This window comes from Centruroides vittatus, unplaced genomic scaffold, assembly GCF_030686945.1.
Source record: "Centruroides vittatus isolate TY-2023 unplaced genomic scaffold, ASM3068694v2 contig_484, whole genome shotgun sequence".
NCBI lineage: Eukaryota > Metazoa > Arthropoda > Arachnida > Scorpiones > Buthidae > Centruroides > Centruroides vittatus.
This window is the reverse complement of record NW_027122274.1, coordinates 186,946-204,495: the sequence shown is the minus strand read 5'-3', so window position 1 is coordinate 204,495 and position 17,550 is coordinate 186,946. Positions and strand designations below refer to the sequence as shown.

At 28.4% G+C, this 17,550-nt stretch overlaps 1 protein-coding gene across 1 annotated transcript in view; it reads right to left on the bottom strand.

Moving 5' to 3' along the window:
* The window catches only part of LOC136977973 (para-nitrobenzyl esterase-like), a 59,148-nt gene extending 41,978 nt beyond the window's left edge, over positions 1-17,170 (bottom strand). The window contains exons 1-2 of the mRNA XM_067273589.1: positions 16,962-17,170; positions 1,711-2,044 (exon numbers count right to left, since the gene is read on the bottom strand). Coding sequence (XP_067129690.1) covers positions 1,711-2,043 — 333 coding nt within the window. The 5' untranslated portion in view covers position 2,044; positions 16,962-17,170. The remainder of the gene's footprint in view (positions 1-1,710; positions 2,045-16,961) is intronic.
* Positions 17,171-17,550: the final 380 nt, after the last annotated feature.

Genomic DNA, 17,550 nt, shown 5'->3' with positions numbered 1-17,550 from the left:
TATATGGTTAATCGGGACGATCGGCCCAAAAGTTTTCCATATTTGGTCGCGATTTTCATCTATTTAATTCTGTTCTCGAGATTAACGAAAGAAGACAGACAAACAGACGGGAGTGGGAATGCGTAGGTCTGTAATTTGAAAATTTCATTCCAAACAGTTATTTTTTTTACTATTTTCACTCTGTGGGTACTAACAGATACGTTTTAAAATTATACCCATAATGGGTTGATTAAAAAAAACCCTTAACATATAAGAGGCGAGAGCTGAATATATTCGGTTAAACCACTCATTAAAAATACATACACACATTCTGGGAACACCCCAGATTCGATTCCGGATCCACCAGAGCAGCAGGCTTATGTTTTAATTAATTTATCTGTCACTTTGCAAGGATTATAAACTTTAAGGTATTAACATGAATTTGAGGTTAAATCTTAAAACATTAAACTTTTGGTATTGGATTGATGGTATAAGGCAACCCAGCACATGAACAATTTGCCAAAATAGATACTGTTTGTAAGGATTTTCTATAGTAAATTGGTCCCTATTTAAGTGTTAGACACATGATAAAAAAATAGAAAATTCCAAGCAGCCAACCCATTAAGCAGACACGAATCCATTATCAGTGCTTAAACTTTTGGGTAAATATTCAGTTTAATAAACAATTTTAATCTTATATTTACCTTAAAACCATACCAAATTTTATATTACCAACATTCTATTTACCTTAGTTTAACCGAATTTTAAACATTTTAATCGTCTATCTTTTTACTTTCTTAAACGAATATTTTCAATTAAAAATTTAAATTTAAAAAATATTTTTGATTTATTTTTAAATGTTTAATAAATTATTTTAATAATTTTTTTTTAAATATTGATATAAAAAAAACATTTATTTATTTTTTAAATTTAAAATTCAGATTTGCATATTTCTTAGAAAATGGCTACTTACTTAAATAAATTTCGAGAATATCTGTTGATATTCACTTAAATGAATATTCTCAGAATAAAGTAGATAATATTTCTCTTAAGTAGACACTCATATTTAATTTTAACAAACTGATAACCCTCATCTCCTTCATTAACATTAACGGATCATTAATAACACGTGTAATTCGTCCATTATTAATGTATGTCACTTAAAAATTTAAATTAAAACAACTTTTTTTAATGTTAAAAACTATAAATTTATCATTTTTATAATCAAAACAAAATTTTAATGATAAATTTCTTCGTTAATTCATAAATCTTAGCTTTAAAAATAATTATATTATTGTCTTTAACTTCGGCCCTCTTCGTTACGCCCAGAAAGTGTACACTTTGATGTCAAATCGACGTCATCTCTTCATTTTTATAATGAACGTTTAAAAAAATGACGTCAAATTGACGTAAAAGTATAAACTATCTCAACCCCACAGGCCTCTTAATTTTAACTATTGCAACGTCAGATTTTCAATTATAGTGATCATATCATTGATATGTGACACTTAAAAATTTAAATTAAAATACTTTTCATTGAACTGAAATTTAAAACAACCTCTGCTTTCGCTTAATGACGAATATAAGATACCATTTATTTTAAACAAAGTTTTAAATTTAAAATTCTTGATTATTAAGAATGAAATTTAAGAATTCCAGTTTTTAGGTATGTAAATTATATTATTCAACATTAATTTTAATTAAAGCAACAAGAAATTTATTACTACTTACCTTGAAAACAAAAGCACCTTCTTCTACCACCCCTGCATATTGTCCGCAGTTAGTTTTAACCAAGAGAGCATCTTCGAAACCTCCACCATTAGAAGATTTAGCATCTGGTGTTAGGCGTAGCGTGTTAAAACCATCTTTCCAAGGTAGGACGAAGCATAAAGTGACACCAGCCATGGCCAATAGGACGACCATAAGAGCCACAGTAATCAATGTCACCTTGGCTTTTTGGTACCAACGTCTCTTCATCCTCAGTTCCTGGTACCTTTTTCTAATGGCTTCGTCTTCATCATCCAGATGACAGTAAGGTCGATGGACATTACGCAAGAGGGACATGCTAACGGAACGTATAAAAAAATATTCATCATTTTAATGACGTCAATTTTAATAATATTCGTAAATTTTAATTAAAACTGACACAAACAGTCGGATATTATTTACTCTGACTGAATTGTTTTGAAATCCGATATTTTCTGTATGAGACAACCTATTCAATTGTTGAAAGAATTAATAATTATTCTATTCGCTTCGGGTTAATTTTTGAATATATAAATAACCTTATTGTGCGAGTCAAAAATCAATATTTAAGTCAAATATACCGAAAGTTTTCATATTAAAATGTAAAACTAAAGTGATTAAGTTAATGTTAAGATCTGTAGCGTAAGTAGGGAAGGGACCAAGAGCCTCCTTACCTTTGAAAAAATATTTAATCGTCATCCACAGCGCTAGTAGTGCAGGGTGTAGCACGTTCTAATTAGTGCTCCCCCCTAATATCTGTTCGTTACGCTAGTGCTTAAGGTTGAAAAGGAGAAGTAGCATAAAATATTGTTAAAAATACTCACGAATTTCATGTAAAAGTATTCCAAACACGCAAAATACACGAAAGTTAATTAGCACGCTTAGCTTAAAAAATTATCATCTTTTTTAAAGAACGAACAAGGTTATTAATATCAGGATAATTTTTCTTTATAGAACAGTATGAAAGAATGTGACCACAAATCGGAAAGAGTGACTACACGTGTCAGAATGATACATAACGTTATTTCCAGTAATAACGTGGCAAGGGCTGACAAGAAGAAATACATCACAGTTACACATTGCAAAGCTGTAAGCTTATCAAAGCATTGCAATTCCATCAAAATATCTGCAGGCTATACACTCTCAATAATACCTATCGAAGGTAGTTATTGACAAGGGGCATAGCCTTCTGCTTCCAAAAAATCGCTCCGGGCTTGTCTACACACAAAAAACACGCGTTTATTAATGTCTTTCAAAGTTGAAAAATTATTATATTTAAATTTCTTACAAGAATTTTATATTAAAAATTAATTTGAGTAACTTTTTAAAATATATTTCGGTTGCAATTACACCTCTTTTTCTTCACGTGATGCTGCACTTGATGATGCTTCTTACCTGATCGATTAACTGTAGAAGCTACACTTGATAAGGAATTCACTTTAAGAGGCTTTGACGTGATTTTAAATATTAAAAAAAAATAATTTAATGATATATAAATAGTATTTTTTAACGTTTTATTCTGTATTTTTATAGAATAAAATCAATATAAAAATTTATTCTGAGTTAAGTTAAATAGGATACATAATATTTTCCATTGATCTGTCTGGCCTAAGGAAATCTAAGAAATGACAATCACAAGAAAATAAAATTTGAATTTTTCTATACTGAATGGAGTCAACATCATTCTTATAACAGTTTAAAACGTCAGAAAAACGTTGAAAAATAAAACAATATAACTGGGTAATAAATCAAATTTATTAATTATACTTTTATAAATTTATAAATGAATAATCTGAAGAATAGATTCAACGTCATTGTCTTAACATCATTCGTTTAGTAGGAATAATGTACACTATTACGTTAATTCAAAGTCTTCTTGCAGTTCCCTTATGAGAAAGTGTGATAATGACGTTAATTTGATGTCATTCTTGAGGTTTTCATACAAGAAAGTGTGATAATGACATCAATTTCACGTAAAAGTGTTAACTGTAGGACTATTTGTTTTGTACGAATAATGTACAGCGGTACGTCAATTTGACGTCAACTTGTTTTCTTACGAGAAAGTGATAATGATGTTAATTTAACTTAAAAGTGTACAATATTTTCGCAAAACGAATGCTCCTATAAAGTACACTTTTCCATCAAACTGAAGTCATTATTAACGTCAAACTGATGTAACATTGTATATTATTTTGACTAAAACATAAGAAAAATAACGTTTAAACCAGTTAAACTTTAATAACTAAATAATAAATCGAATTTAGCGTATAAAAAATGGAAAAATTCTGTTCTATAAACGAATAAACTGAAGAGAAAGCATCTCTTAAGTTGCATCACCGTATAAGAAGATTTAATAAAATTCCATGTTATTGATTAGTTCTGCATGTGTTTCTTTAAACTTTATCTCTTTGATACATTCCATAATGTAAAGTTAAAATTGCTTTAAAGAAAAAAAAAACGAATATTAAGTTAGTTTCATAGCTTAAAATAAGTGTTTTGCATTAAGCCAACTGCTCAACTTAAATCTTTCTGTTGATTTCGGTGCCAAGAGCCAAAAGTATTGATCAGTTATATTTGCTAGCTGCGAGAGAGAAGATATTTCCCAACAGAAAAATTGTTCTACTTTATTTCGATTTTTAGCTCTAAAATTCTAAATAACGATTCTAAATAACGATTTAGTAAATTCGAAACTCAGTATTTAAATTAAAAATTTCTTTACATTTAGTCAAATATTTTTAAGATAAAATTTCGTAGTAGTTTTAAGAAAATTGTTTAATTAAAAAATGCATTAAAAATTTAGAATATTGTGTTTTTTTCTTAAAGAAATTTTAATTTAAAAAAGTAAAGTAGGGTTTTGGGTTGATGGAATATGGCAGCACAGCACATCTGCCGAGAAGGATCTCCCGGGAGAATTTTACACGGAAAAAATGGTCCCTATTTAGGTGTTAGTCACGTGAAGAAAACCCAGAAAACTCCACGTGATAGCACGTTGGTGAGATGCAAACCCACGACCAATTGCTGACTTGGTTTAGTTTGGTTTGGTTTGGGATAAGGCAACATAGCACTTATACGATATGTCAAGGGGTGATGCCTCTCAGAAAAATTTCCTATTGGACCCTATTTAGGTGTTATATATGTTAAAAATACCCGAAACAATTTCTCGTTGTTAGCTCCGTCGTAAGGTCTGTTCAGTCACTGATTAGCCCAAAAACTAACTTCTAAAATTTGTAATTTTAAAGATAAAGCCTATTTCTATTCCAGATTAACAAATATTTTTGCTCCATTTTTTAACGAAAATAATAATAATATGAATAATAATTCAAAGATAAGAAGATAAAATTCAGTCCTGAAACTTCGTATTTATTATTTAAAATTGAATTTTATTCTCAATTATATCAAAAAGATACCAAAAAATCAGGTGTTTAAGATTATATATTGTATAAAATTTTAATATTTTCCGTTCTGAAATCGGATGAAAGCGCAGAAAATTGATTCTGCTCGACTTCTAGTGAATGCCAGTGGATCAGTAAAGGTTTATTGCATTTAACACGTGATGAGGAATTCAACTATTTCTTTTCCAGCTCCGTAATGTTTAATGGTAATTATTTTGGCCGCAATGGATAAGTTATCACTTTTACGCCTATAAGAACCACTTTGGAGAATATCATGAGCGGAATAATATATATCTTTTTTACTATTAACACAAATAAACTCAATTTTTTCCTTCTGAATTCCGGGCTCTAACAGTGACTGCATTATATAGATCAGGAGTGTTCGGTGCTTACTAAGAACTGAAATATCCAATTTATTATATTCAGTAGCTGAAGACGAGAAAAAATAGAAAAATATTCTAAAAAATTAAATTTTTTAAATAATTTTTTTACTAACTCCGGATTGTAACTATAATAAAATCGTCATTAAAACCGTAGTTGATTAAGACCTTTCGAGGCCCTTGGGCGCAGAAGATTAGGGGGCCCTTTACATTATAAACTAATACCTCTAATTGTGCAGTACCTATAGAAATTTTTATGACCTTTAAGATTTGTAATTGCAACGGTAAAATTACTTAATTTTTTCCTAATTTCGGGGCACCTAGATACATGCCGCACTTGCCTAGTGGGCAGTCTGGCACTGAATAGGGCTGGACTGTAACTGTGCTGTTTAGTAATTTCGCACTCTAAAACTCATACTTTAGGTCTTTGACTAGTTGGGATAGTATACAATTTTACGTCAAGTTGACGTCATTACTTCAGTTTCACAATGGAAAGTTCTAAAGAATGACGTCAAATTTACGTAAAAATGTGCACTGTTCTAATCTATAGGTTCTTAGAACTAAGCATATTCTGTAACTGAAGAGGATAAAGAAATAAACAATATTATTGTTATATATTTATTCTATGCAAATAATTATTGTTGGAATTTTTTATTATTTTCTGATTGTATCAGTATAATAAGAGTTCGATGCGTACAAAGGAACAGGAACCCTAATTTAGTTAAAGAGGACGAGATGTATAACGATAAATTTTCTATTTTTTTAAATAACTTTTTCACACAATTAATTTTATCTGGAAATTTTTAGTATTTCTAATATTATTTGTTCTAAAAGGAAAGATTGGTTGACACGATCCCTTCCCAAATTGACAATTTTACAGATGGAAAGTTGGATGTCAAAAGTAAACTCTGTGTAATTGACAGGTTCTTGTAAGCCATTGATGGCAAAGAAGAAAATGGTTAAGCAGAAAGAACCATGAGAGGAGCCAAATTGAAAAAGAAAAATGAGATTTCTTGACAGAAATAAGTGCGATATCTTCAATAATATATAAAAATCTAAGTAAAGCTCGCATAACTCGGTTAGAAAATATATTTTTAAATCTCTTTACGGTAATCCATTCGAAAGTTCTTAAAAAACTATACGAGTGTGTGACTGTCGACATTAAACATATCGTGTTCATCCTAGTATGAATGATTTGAAGTAATAAGTTGTCAGTCACACGCATCCCTGGGAGCAACAATCCAATTGTCTGCAACTATGGATAAAAATAGAAAGCAAGCAAGAGAGTAGTTATTAAAATTCCAAACTCCAACTTAAATCTAGTTCACACCTCATCAATAATTTACTCAAATTTACTTGAAGCAGAGGAAGAAGTTATTTATATAAATTCCCGTAGCTGTGAAACAATTTTTTTTTCTTAGAAGAGCACTCAATATCGCTGCTGTAGTGTTTTGTTTACTAGAAAGATAAAGTTTTATTAAAAAGATAGCTTGTACTTTGTTATTATTTTAACATTTCACAGTGAAAAATACTAAAAAAACGAGGAAATGTTATCTATGAGAAGATAGCTATAAATTAATCAAACAGAAGTGATGGAAAAATGTATTATATATATATATATATATATATAAACAATATATATTCTATAAATATATATATAAATGTTTACTTATTTATTTCAATTTTACAGATAAAAAAATCCAATTTAATATCAGAAATTTTATTAGAATGGAGAAAACATATATATATACACGTATATTGAAAACAGAGTTTGAAAGATTAAAAAAATAAATATATCAAATATCAGAAGAACAAAATTTGATTGAATTTTCGATTTTTTGAATTTTATCTAAGGAATATCTTGCGTAAAAGACAGTTTACGATTGATAGAATAAAGCAACACAACACATGGACATTCTGTCAAGGGGGTTGACCCCTGAGATGATATTTTAAAGGAAAACTGACCCCTATTTAGGTGTTAGACACGTGAAAAAACCCGGAAAACTCCACGTAAACCAGTCGGTTAGGCGTGAACACGGGACCAACTGTCAGTGTTCAGTGGTTTTATCTACTCATCCATTGGTGAGACAAAAATATTTTAGTAGATATTAAGGGATGTGTTAAAAAAAGACTGATGAATATAAATTCTTGGTGATTTATAATGTCATTTTGCCTAATCGCGTGTCATAATTTAAATTTTCTTTGTGGCTTATACAGGATTTATATTTCTAATTTTAGAACGGTTTAAATACTTTTTAAACAGGCTATTCTCCTTTATATAAATTATTTTCCAAACTTTAAATCTTTTATTTTTTTCACTAGCGTAATCAGGGAGGACCCAGTCCTTACCTTTGTAAATATATAAATAACAAAATTAAATTAGTAGAAGAAAACACAATTGAATGTGTCAAATGAACTTACATACGTATATACAATATAAAAGAGTTTACTCTTCATCTACAAATACAGGGGCGTTTTAATTCGGGCCTTCTTAATATCGGTTCTATCAATAGTTACACTATTGATTCTTTTTAAGTAATAAACTTCAAGTAGTTTGCAAGCTACTCGTTGAGAAGTACTGTATAATTGCTTCATAACCTTCTCTTATCTTGAAATTTTCTATTTCCTGAAGCATTGGCTCCGTAATAAGCGCATAAATATTTAATAGAATACAAAATTTTGAAGCAATGATAACTATGAAAAGAAAATAATGAATTTTTAATTTCTTCCTTTAAAAATTTTATATGAAAAAGGCACAATTTAAAGCATAATCAGTACAGATAGGCTCCACTCTACACATTAATTGTACTAACTCTAAGATTAAGATCGATTATTTGAAAATTATGACATTAATATTTTCTCTGCTTTAACTAGGCAAGTAATTATTGTCATAAAGTAGCTATCTTACGTTTAATATCTCAAATATATCTTCTAGTTTTTCGAAAATAATCGAAGAAGTGAAGGAATGTTTTCCTCTCCTTTCATAGCTTTTAATCTTTACAATGGAAACGTTTCCCTCTTGTAAACAAGAAAATTTATAGTTTATGAACTATTCTTGTAATTTGTACATCAAAAAGCTTTTTTTGCAATTTATAACTTCCAAGTATTTTTCCAAATTACAAGTTCCTAAATCATTTTAGTAAATAATAAAAAGAAATAAAGAGAAATTTTTGCTCTTTCATTATTTTATAATAAGGGAATTTAAATAATTGTCAACTGTACTAATAGAAATTTTGGTTCTTTTTAAAACAAATTTACGTTTTAATTATTTTAAAAAATATTTTAAAAAGTCTTGTTTTATTTTAAGTATTTCTGTTTAATATATAACGTACGAAACAGCTTAAAATATTCAGACAAAAACTTGTTGTGGCCCTAAGCTATAACCTATAAAAGCCCTTCCCATCCACCAAATAATGATACATGTAAAATGTGAGGCCTTAAGTTACGGCTTAGGGCCTCGCTTGAGGGCATACTGAAGACCAAATAAAGTAAATTTGGTTTTAGAATAAGCAGTATAAATATACAACGATATAAGCTTTATTAAACATTAATATTCACCACTTTAAATTTGTAAAAAAAACGAATAAATTATTCGTAATTTTGTTACGAATAATTTATTCAGTTCATAATAATTAATGTTATTTCAGGTTAATTTATTTCATTTTCAATAATAAATTTTAAAATTTAATTTATAAGCCAGAAAGTATAATGATGAGGAGGAGAATTAATTCTGTAAGCTCGAGTTTTATGTAGTAAATTCTACTTATATCCCAATATATGTAACAGAAAAATTGAAATGTTTGTAGTCTCATTAAGACGCACGTGGTGGCCACCTAATCGATTTTCTTTCCCGTTCTAACATCATTCCAATCGTTTACTATCCGAATTTCGAATTTGATGTAAAGAGAAACTCTTCACTCTCCACGCGCTTCTATCAAACACCCCACTTTAAGGGGATTAAATTTGCAGCTATAGATCATATCAGATCATAAAATATCTTTTTTTATTAATATTTTATTTATTTTCTTCGAGTCAAGATGATCTTATGCTCTTTTTCCCACTTAGATTATCATAGCAAGCTTGTGGTTTCGATAGGTTTGGACAATGAATTGCTTTTTAATGATTTAGGAAAAGTTAAATTGGCGAATTGTTGAAATTAAAACCTCATTAATTCGTGTAATAAACAGGGATAAAATTTTGGTAGGATTAAATTTATATTCAATCATTTAAAATTGATGAAACGGAAAATTTGTATTTTTCTGCCGTCACTTTTCACAGGGAGAATAACAATAATAAGGAATTTATTATGATAAAATATTAAGTGAAACAGTTATTAGGGGAAATAATTTGATTTTTTCTAAGAAAATAAAATTATTCCTTATTATTATTGATATCCTTATCAAAAGTGATGATAAACAATACATATTCCCTAGATAAAAAATATCCTTTAAAAATTCTTCTAAACTTAAAAGGCACAATATAATATAATATAATATAAGGTTATTTTTTGCTTAAATTAGTTAGAAGTTGTTAAGAAGTAACGAAGCTTGACGTCATGAGTGTTTTTGTTTCCTTCACTTGGACTTTCATCATTTGCTGTTATAACCACTGGTCACTTTCAACAGTTCTCAGGTCACTGCTCTCAAGTCATTTCCACTTTTTCGACTTTTACTTTCTCCTTCATTTATCTGATATGCTTTTCCTGATTAATGGATTAGTTTTAACCTGGAAATCTTTTCTTACTATAAACATTATAAACTATCGAATATTCGATCATAAATCTCTTTTATAATTCGAAAAATAGTTTGAAAAGACATAAAATAATAAGAGAAACGGTAATATTCTTTATTGAAATATTATTTAAAATATCGATTATATATTCAAATATAAAAAATGGAAATTGTGTGGCTTGTATTTTGTCAAGAAGTTAAGAATCAACTCTTCCAACATTAAATATTGCTTATTAATTGTAAAATAATTTTTTAAATTAAAATAAATTAGTTAATTTATTTAACTTTTATTCTATATCGAATAATTTCATAAGATATTATCCATTAGCGTCGTTTTATATGAAGTTTTAGCCAGAGGAAAGTTTTTGGTTTAACTAGATAGATAGAGAAAGAAAGTTGCTGAAGCATGTTATCCTTTGGCCTCTAGCTAATTGTTTCGTTCCCAATTATATGTGGTTTGTGGTTGTTTCAAAGCAACTTTCAATTGTTTCGACAAATACTCGCTGTTTTATTACTTCTCTTGTTATTGCTATAGAGCAATAGATAAAATCACGATTCGATTATGTAAAGAATAAACACTTCTTCAAAATTTTTAATGAGGTTAGAGAACATTTACATAACAATATCTCATTGGATTAACAATGTAAAAGTTACTCAACCCATTGTTAGATTAATTTAACTAAAGCGAGATGGGACGATGAGCCTAACTAAATTCTCATATTATTTAAATTTACAAAAATTTAACACAAACGCATAATTATATGATTATATAAATGAATGAAATAAGCTCTTTATCAAATTTATAAACATATAATTTGTGTATAATTAGCAATAATATCCTTGTAGAATTGTATATAAGTATCCTCGATTTAAGTAGAACAATGGGATTTTATCATCATTTATTTAATATTAAATAATTATATAAGTAATTGTACAACTATAAATAACTGTACCGTTACTAGAATAGCAAATGCTGTTGAACCCATTAAATAAAATAATGTGCACTTAATTATAATAATTATATTATATCAACTTGCTCTTTTTTGTACTATAGAACGTGTATCGTATTAATAAATACATAAGCAGTAAGACAGACATCTAACAAAAACCTGAATTAATACTATTATCAGACAACCGTTATAATCGACAATTGGTAAATGTTTAATGAAAAGTTGATAAAAGAGTTCCCTTCAATAAACTGCTTAATCCAATTTTAGAATCAGGCATTGTATCTCTTAAGCTTGCTTTGACAATGGGTTGATCTTAAGTGGAATTCTAGATTCAACTAAAGTACATTTCCACTCAACTCATTCCCCAGACAGTTATAAATTATACGAAATCTAAAGAATGCACTAAAGATGTATAACAAACTGATGTAGCAAAATTTAGTTAAGCGTTGTTAATTTAACAAAAGATCAAAATTTAATAAATTAATAAATTATAAAACATTGAAATACTTCGAAAATAATTTTAATAAACAACAAAAATTATAGAGAAAAGAATAAAGAAAGTAAAAATTGAAATGATAAATAAGAAGGTGTCATTACTGCATTGCAGCGAAGTAATGCTGCGAAGATACATGTACAGGGGTAAAGTACTATTCTCTAGAGAAAAAAGTTGCTAGTGAAATTTTCTCGCTGCAACTTGCAAAAAGAACGAATAAAAAAAAATATATATATATAAAGAAAAGAAACTGTGCGAATGTTGGAGAAGAATTGCTAAACCGAACGTGTCAAATGTATTTTAAACAATTGATGTTTTTATAATTAATAAAGCGGGTAAAAGTAGTGCGGTGATATTTTGAAAAAAATTCTGACGTGAAATTAAATTAACCACACAACAATCAAATTATCTTTGGGATAATAAAACCTCTTTAATTTTCTAGTAAAACGTGCTCAGTTTATATAAGGAACACTACAAAGTTTTTAATAAAAGTAGAAATAGAGAAAGACAAATCCAAACTTTTAGATGAGGAATATTGTAATCTTCTTTGACAGTATCTTGTTTAATTAATTAGTGATAGGAAGAAGGGGTGATAGGGGAGTTTAATTAATTAATTTTATTTTTAAAGATGCATCATTTAATTGATTCCGTTTTAAATTTTACTATTCTAATACACGGGAAGGATTTGTTGCTGATTTAAGACAGAAACCATGTATTTGCATCCAATTATTTGTTGGTGAAAGTTGTTAGTTTAATGAGTGATGTAATTAGCAAATTTCCTCGCCAATGGTCATCTTAGTTGCTTGTTAAATTTGTATAGAATTTTCTGGATTAATAAACCCGCTGATTTTAATTCTGGGTTCTAAGTGTAAGTTAGTTCAATATAGAAGATACTTCATAAAAAGATCTTTACATTAAATCTGATATTTAAGCACACTTCAAACTTAGAAACTATCTGAATAGTAACAGAAAATGCTATTTTAATCTACTAATCTGATTATATTTATTGGCTTAATTATGTGCAAATATAATTTTATCCAGAAGATTCTCTTAAGAAAGGTAAAGCATCTTTTAACTTGCATTGGATTATCTTTTTCTTTTTACAGAATTTATTATAAATAATATTCTAGTTATATATAATTGGAGTTAAAATTAAAAAAGCTTTTTAAACAGAAAAACTAATTTTAAAATTAAGAATGTATACGAAAATTTAACATTTCAAACATTAAATTCAGAATTTAATGAAATCAAATCTCAACAGTTAAATTTAAAATCGAACAAAAAGCAATTTTTTTCGTTATAACTGGAAAAATTATAATAGTAAACAGAAAATTCAACTGGAAAAATATTAAAAACATATTTCTTATATCTTCTCTGCATAAATTGTTTTATTTTCAAAAATCGATTTAATTTTTGACAAAATAAAAATGTTTTTAACAGCATCTTTACAGAGTGAATAGTAATAGAAACAAAACCTGAATAATATATACAAAATGTTTGGAAATATTCTCAAAGCAATTTTAATATTTACATATTCTTTTATCTAAATTTTTAGAGGGTGAACGTTAATTTTCAAAATAAATTAGATATGAGATTAGATTAAATTGTCAGATTATAGAACATCCAATGAAAACCAATAAACTCCCAACTGAATTTTCTAATAAGTAGACAAACAAGTAAAAATATTCCTGAATAAAGCTTTTGTCTCCCCTTCTCTGTCTGTCTCTCCCTCTCTAGCAACAGTAAGGAAGACAAGCTAGACCTGTGGATGATAATCGATGTCTCAATTTGGCAACTGAAATACTTTCTTTCGATCTAGAAGTGACTCGATTACAACGCAACAAGACTTGGTAATTACAAACCATCCTCGTCTGTCGAATGTCGAAATAATAATTCCCAAGACTTCAGTGACTAGACTTAGAACTTCACTCATCTGGGAAGCGTCCTAGATATGTGGCAAATTACTGGTGCGCTCTTCCATACCAATAAGATGATTTAATCCTCAGCCAAATGTATTAATCCAATAATATTGGCTAAACTTCACATCTAATTAACTAACTTATTATCGCCTCCATCTTATCGAATTATTTATATTTAACTTCGCTTCGGTTGCTCTCTACTTTCCAACAAGAATGTTTAGTCAATCTGCGAGGGGGTAAATCAAGGTTTGCTATCGCTTTACGTACATCCCCGCTCAGGGGAAGCGAATGTCCTCATAAATTTAACGCTTTCGAAACTTGTAAACTTTAATAAATCCCGAGATAAATATGGATTTTTGACACTTCATACATATATTTGTGTGCTGAGAAAATGAAAAGATGTAAAGGGAAAAAAAAACATCAAAAAGGACGTACTAAACATAAAAACGTGTAGATCTCTTCTTCATAATGTAGTAATTAACGTAATATTTTTCTGTCTTTATGACTTCTTCAAAGTTTTTAGCTTAAAAAATGCTGCTCGAGAGCCAATAAAAAAAGGATGTTATAAAAGGCAGGTAACCGAGAAAAGATTTTTTTTCCTTTACAACCCAGAAGAAAAATTTGAAAATGAGTTGCAAATTTTATATTATATAAAAGATATAAATTTAATTAAAGATAATTTGCAGTTAGGAAAGAGATAATAAGTATTCAAACGGCTGCAGAGTGTAACCTTTCTAATTATAATATTTTGTATTGCACGTAATTAGTATAATCAGATTCAGAACGTGAGGCGAAGCTAATAACACACACACATATATATATATACACATATATATATCTACATATAGTAAAGGATATATCGATTCTAAATCATATAGAGATTTATGAGGTTACCAATAAAGTACTACAGATATTAGTTCATTAAAGGCATTCAATTTATTACTTGTTAGCGATTTCTGGTTTTCTATAGAAGCCAATGTGGGGTGATGACATTAAAGAAACGTTTAATGGGTTGTAATTTAGAAATGATTGTTAAAGGAAGTAAGCTGTAAGATCTTACTTTTTGCAAACGAGAAACTTTTTTTTAAAAATAATTGTTAAAGGAAGTAAAGTATAAGAACGTCCTTTTTTGCAAAGAATAAATATATTTTTAAATAATTCTTAAAGGAAGGCCTTATTGCAACGAAAATATTTTTTTATTTATTAAAGAATTATTAAATGAATCAAGGTATAAGAACGCCCTTTTTTCAAGGAAAAATTTTTCATTAAATAATTGGTAAAGGAAGCAAGGCATAAGAACGTCCTTTTTTTCAAAGAAAAAAATGCTTTTCCTAACAATTTCTTTAATACGTATATTTTTAAAAAGAAAACGTCTGAACAGAAATGATAACATTCTTAGATTTGATATACTGTCAGACTTATAGGGAAAAACGAGCTGGAAAAAAAAGGAATCTGATGAACCTATATCTATTGGTATTTTGTCTTCTGTTGCAAATGGAAAAAATTTCCTGTCGGATTATGTCATACGAGGATTTACAATGATTTGACAGAAAACAATTTTTTCTTCTAAAATATTAAAAACATATATTTTTAAACTAAATATGTTAGAAAATTTTCTTTAAAATATTCTATCAGACTAATGCTTACACCTTTTTAATGCTAAATCGAAGCGATTTGTGTTTTTTAAACATTTAAAAAATTCAATATAAGAGTTCAAAATTATAAATTTATAATATTAAATATGTCAGAAATGTTTTGCTGTAATTACTTATAATTTAATTTAAAACGGAATAAAAGAAATTAATTTAATATTAAACTATTAACAGAAACATTTAAAAATAATTCTTCCACAAAAAAATCTTGTTAATTAAATTCAAATTAATTAACACAATATTATAATTTAAAGCGTTAAGCGTGTTAAAAAATAATAAAATTATATTAATATTTAAATGTTATGAACATTTTAAAAATAATTTATAAAAGTTTTCTATTTAAAAAATATATTTTATAACTGAATAAATATTTAAAATTTGTAATTTATGCATGTAAGACCGTTGAAACCTCGTATGAGGCCTGGAGCAGAGCGAGCCAATTTTATCCCATAAAGGGCCCCTTAAGACATTTTTTATTTTTGACAAATAAAATACGTATAATGTGTCTTTATTAATAAAAAACAGTCAGAAAGGTTTTATTTTTTGTTAGTAAAAATAAAATTAACTTATAGGCCTTAATAGGGCCCAAAATTTTCTTCGGGTAAGGGGAAAAATCCCTAGCTTCCCCTCTCTGTCGAGAGGGGAATAGCTAGGGATGTTTAATAAGATAAATGAATTTAATTACAATGTATTAATAGAAAACGTGCATGAAATATTTTAAATATAGAAACCAAAAACTAGTATGATAAAAATGGAGGAATAAAATATTTAACATATGAACTGAATTGGCACAGAAGATCTTATAACTAAAAAAAAAAAATACTACAATTTTTCCTCTCGCCATAGACAACATCCAATGTTTCCTTACAATATAAAAAAATCCGTTCGACGTCAAGATACCCACCAATACTCAAGGGAAACAAGCGTAAACTCCGAGATATTTTCCTATCTTAGTAATACAGAATTTTTTCCCTGTTCCTTTCTTCTAAAATGCCTTGTCTTTGTAGGCGTTATAGCACATCTGACGTCACTACAATACATCGGATGTACGAAATAAAGCGTTGAGGTAATGTCAACCGAGACATCCAATGTAATGAACTAAACAAATATTAAACATCGTCACCAAACAGAAGAGCATAGCGTTAAAGCGGATGCAATTCAAATAATACCCTACACAATATATAGAATATTCTAAGCTTAGTGTCAAGATATTAAAGTTTAGAAGTGGATAATTGTCTTTAAATATTTTCGCATTTCGGTAGAAGATAATATCATGATTTGCATACCAGAAATAATGAGCGTTTATCTCCATCTCTTAACTGTCAGGTGGAGGAGACACGGATGTCTATCTATTAAACATAACTACAACATACCAATATGCATATTAATCAGTTAGAAATCAATGGGGGGGTTGTTAAGAAATAAAGCCGTGTAAGCAGAGAAGGAGAATTCTATCGAAAACGTGCTCGGTGTCATTGTTATTTAACAATAGAAGAGACTGGAGAATTTTCTCTACTCAAAGCCCACAGCCTGACAAGACCATCGATTGAGTTGAACGACCAGACATATAACCAACAATATATCACACAACTAAAAATATATTTATATATATATATAAATATATACGTACAGATATAGTAACGAAATTAAAAGCGTTATCGAGTAGAAAGGGTGAGTAATACAACAAATTTTACGTAGAGAAGAGTAAAAAATTCCTTACCTAACTGGTCAGCAATCGTCGTACTTCATTTAAGTTAAACTTATTTAGAAGATGAAAAGCTGTATATGTTATTTCCAAGGTGCAGACTGGATGTGTGCTTGTGGATCGCGCTGTGAGCAAAAGCTGTCTCGACTACCAATAGGAAACTCTGTAGAGACGGGCCAATCAGGGTTTGTCTTAAATGACGTCGGTCGATGAGGAAAGACTGAAACATCTCTTGTGAAAGAAAGAAAGATGCTTGAAATATGGCGTTCGTTTGTTATACAGCATGCTTTGTTTTTCTAATGATCATCTGTCTTCTATTTTGATATATACAATTCTCTCGAGTTTAGTTGCTCTTTTCGTTATTAGAAATTAGTGTCATGTTAATCCACGATAAAATTTTTAATATTTTTCTATTGTTCTCTTGTCATTTTGATAGATTAAAATTGTTTTAAACATAAATAAGTAATTTCGAATTTCGTACAAATTATTCAAGAATAAATTCTCAAGCGTACAAACATTTAAAATATTTTTCAACTTTTCTTATTCTAATTAGTTTACTTTAAAATTTAAATCCATTTCTATATAAATTATTAATTAAATTAGG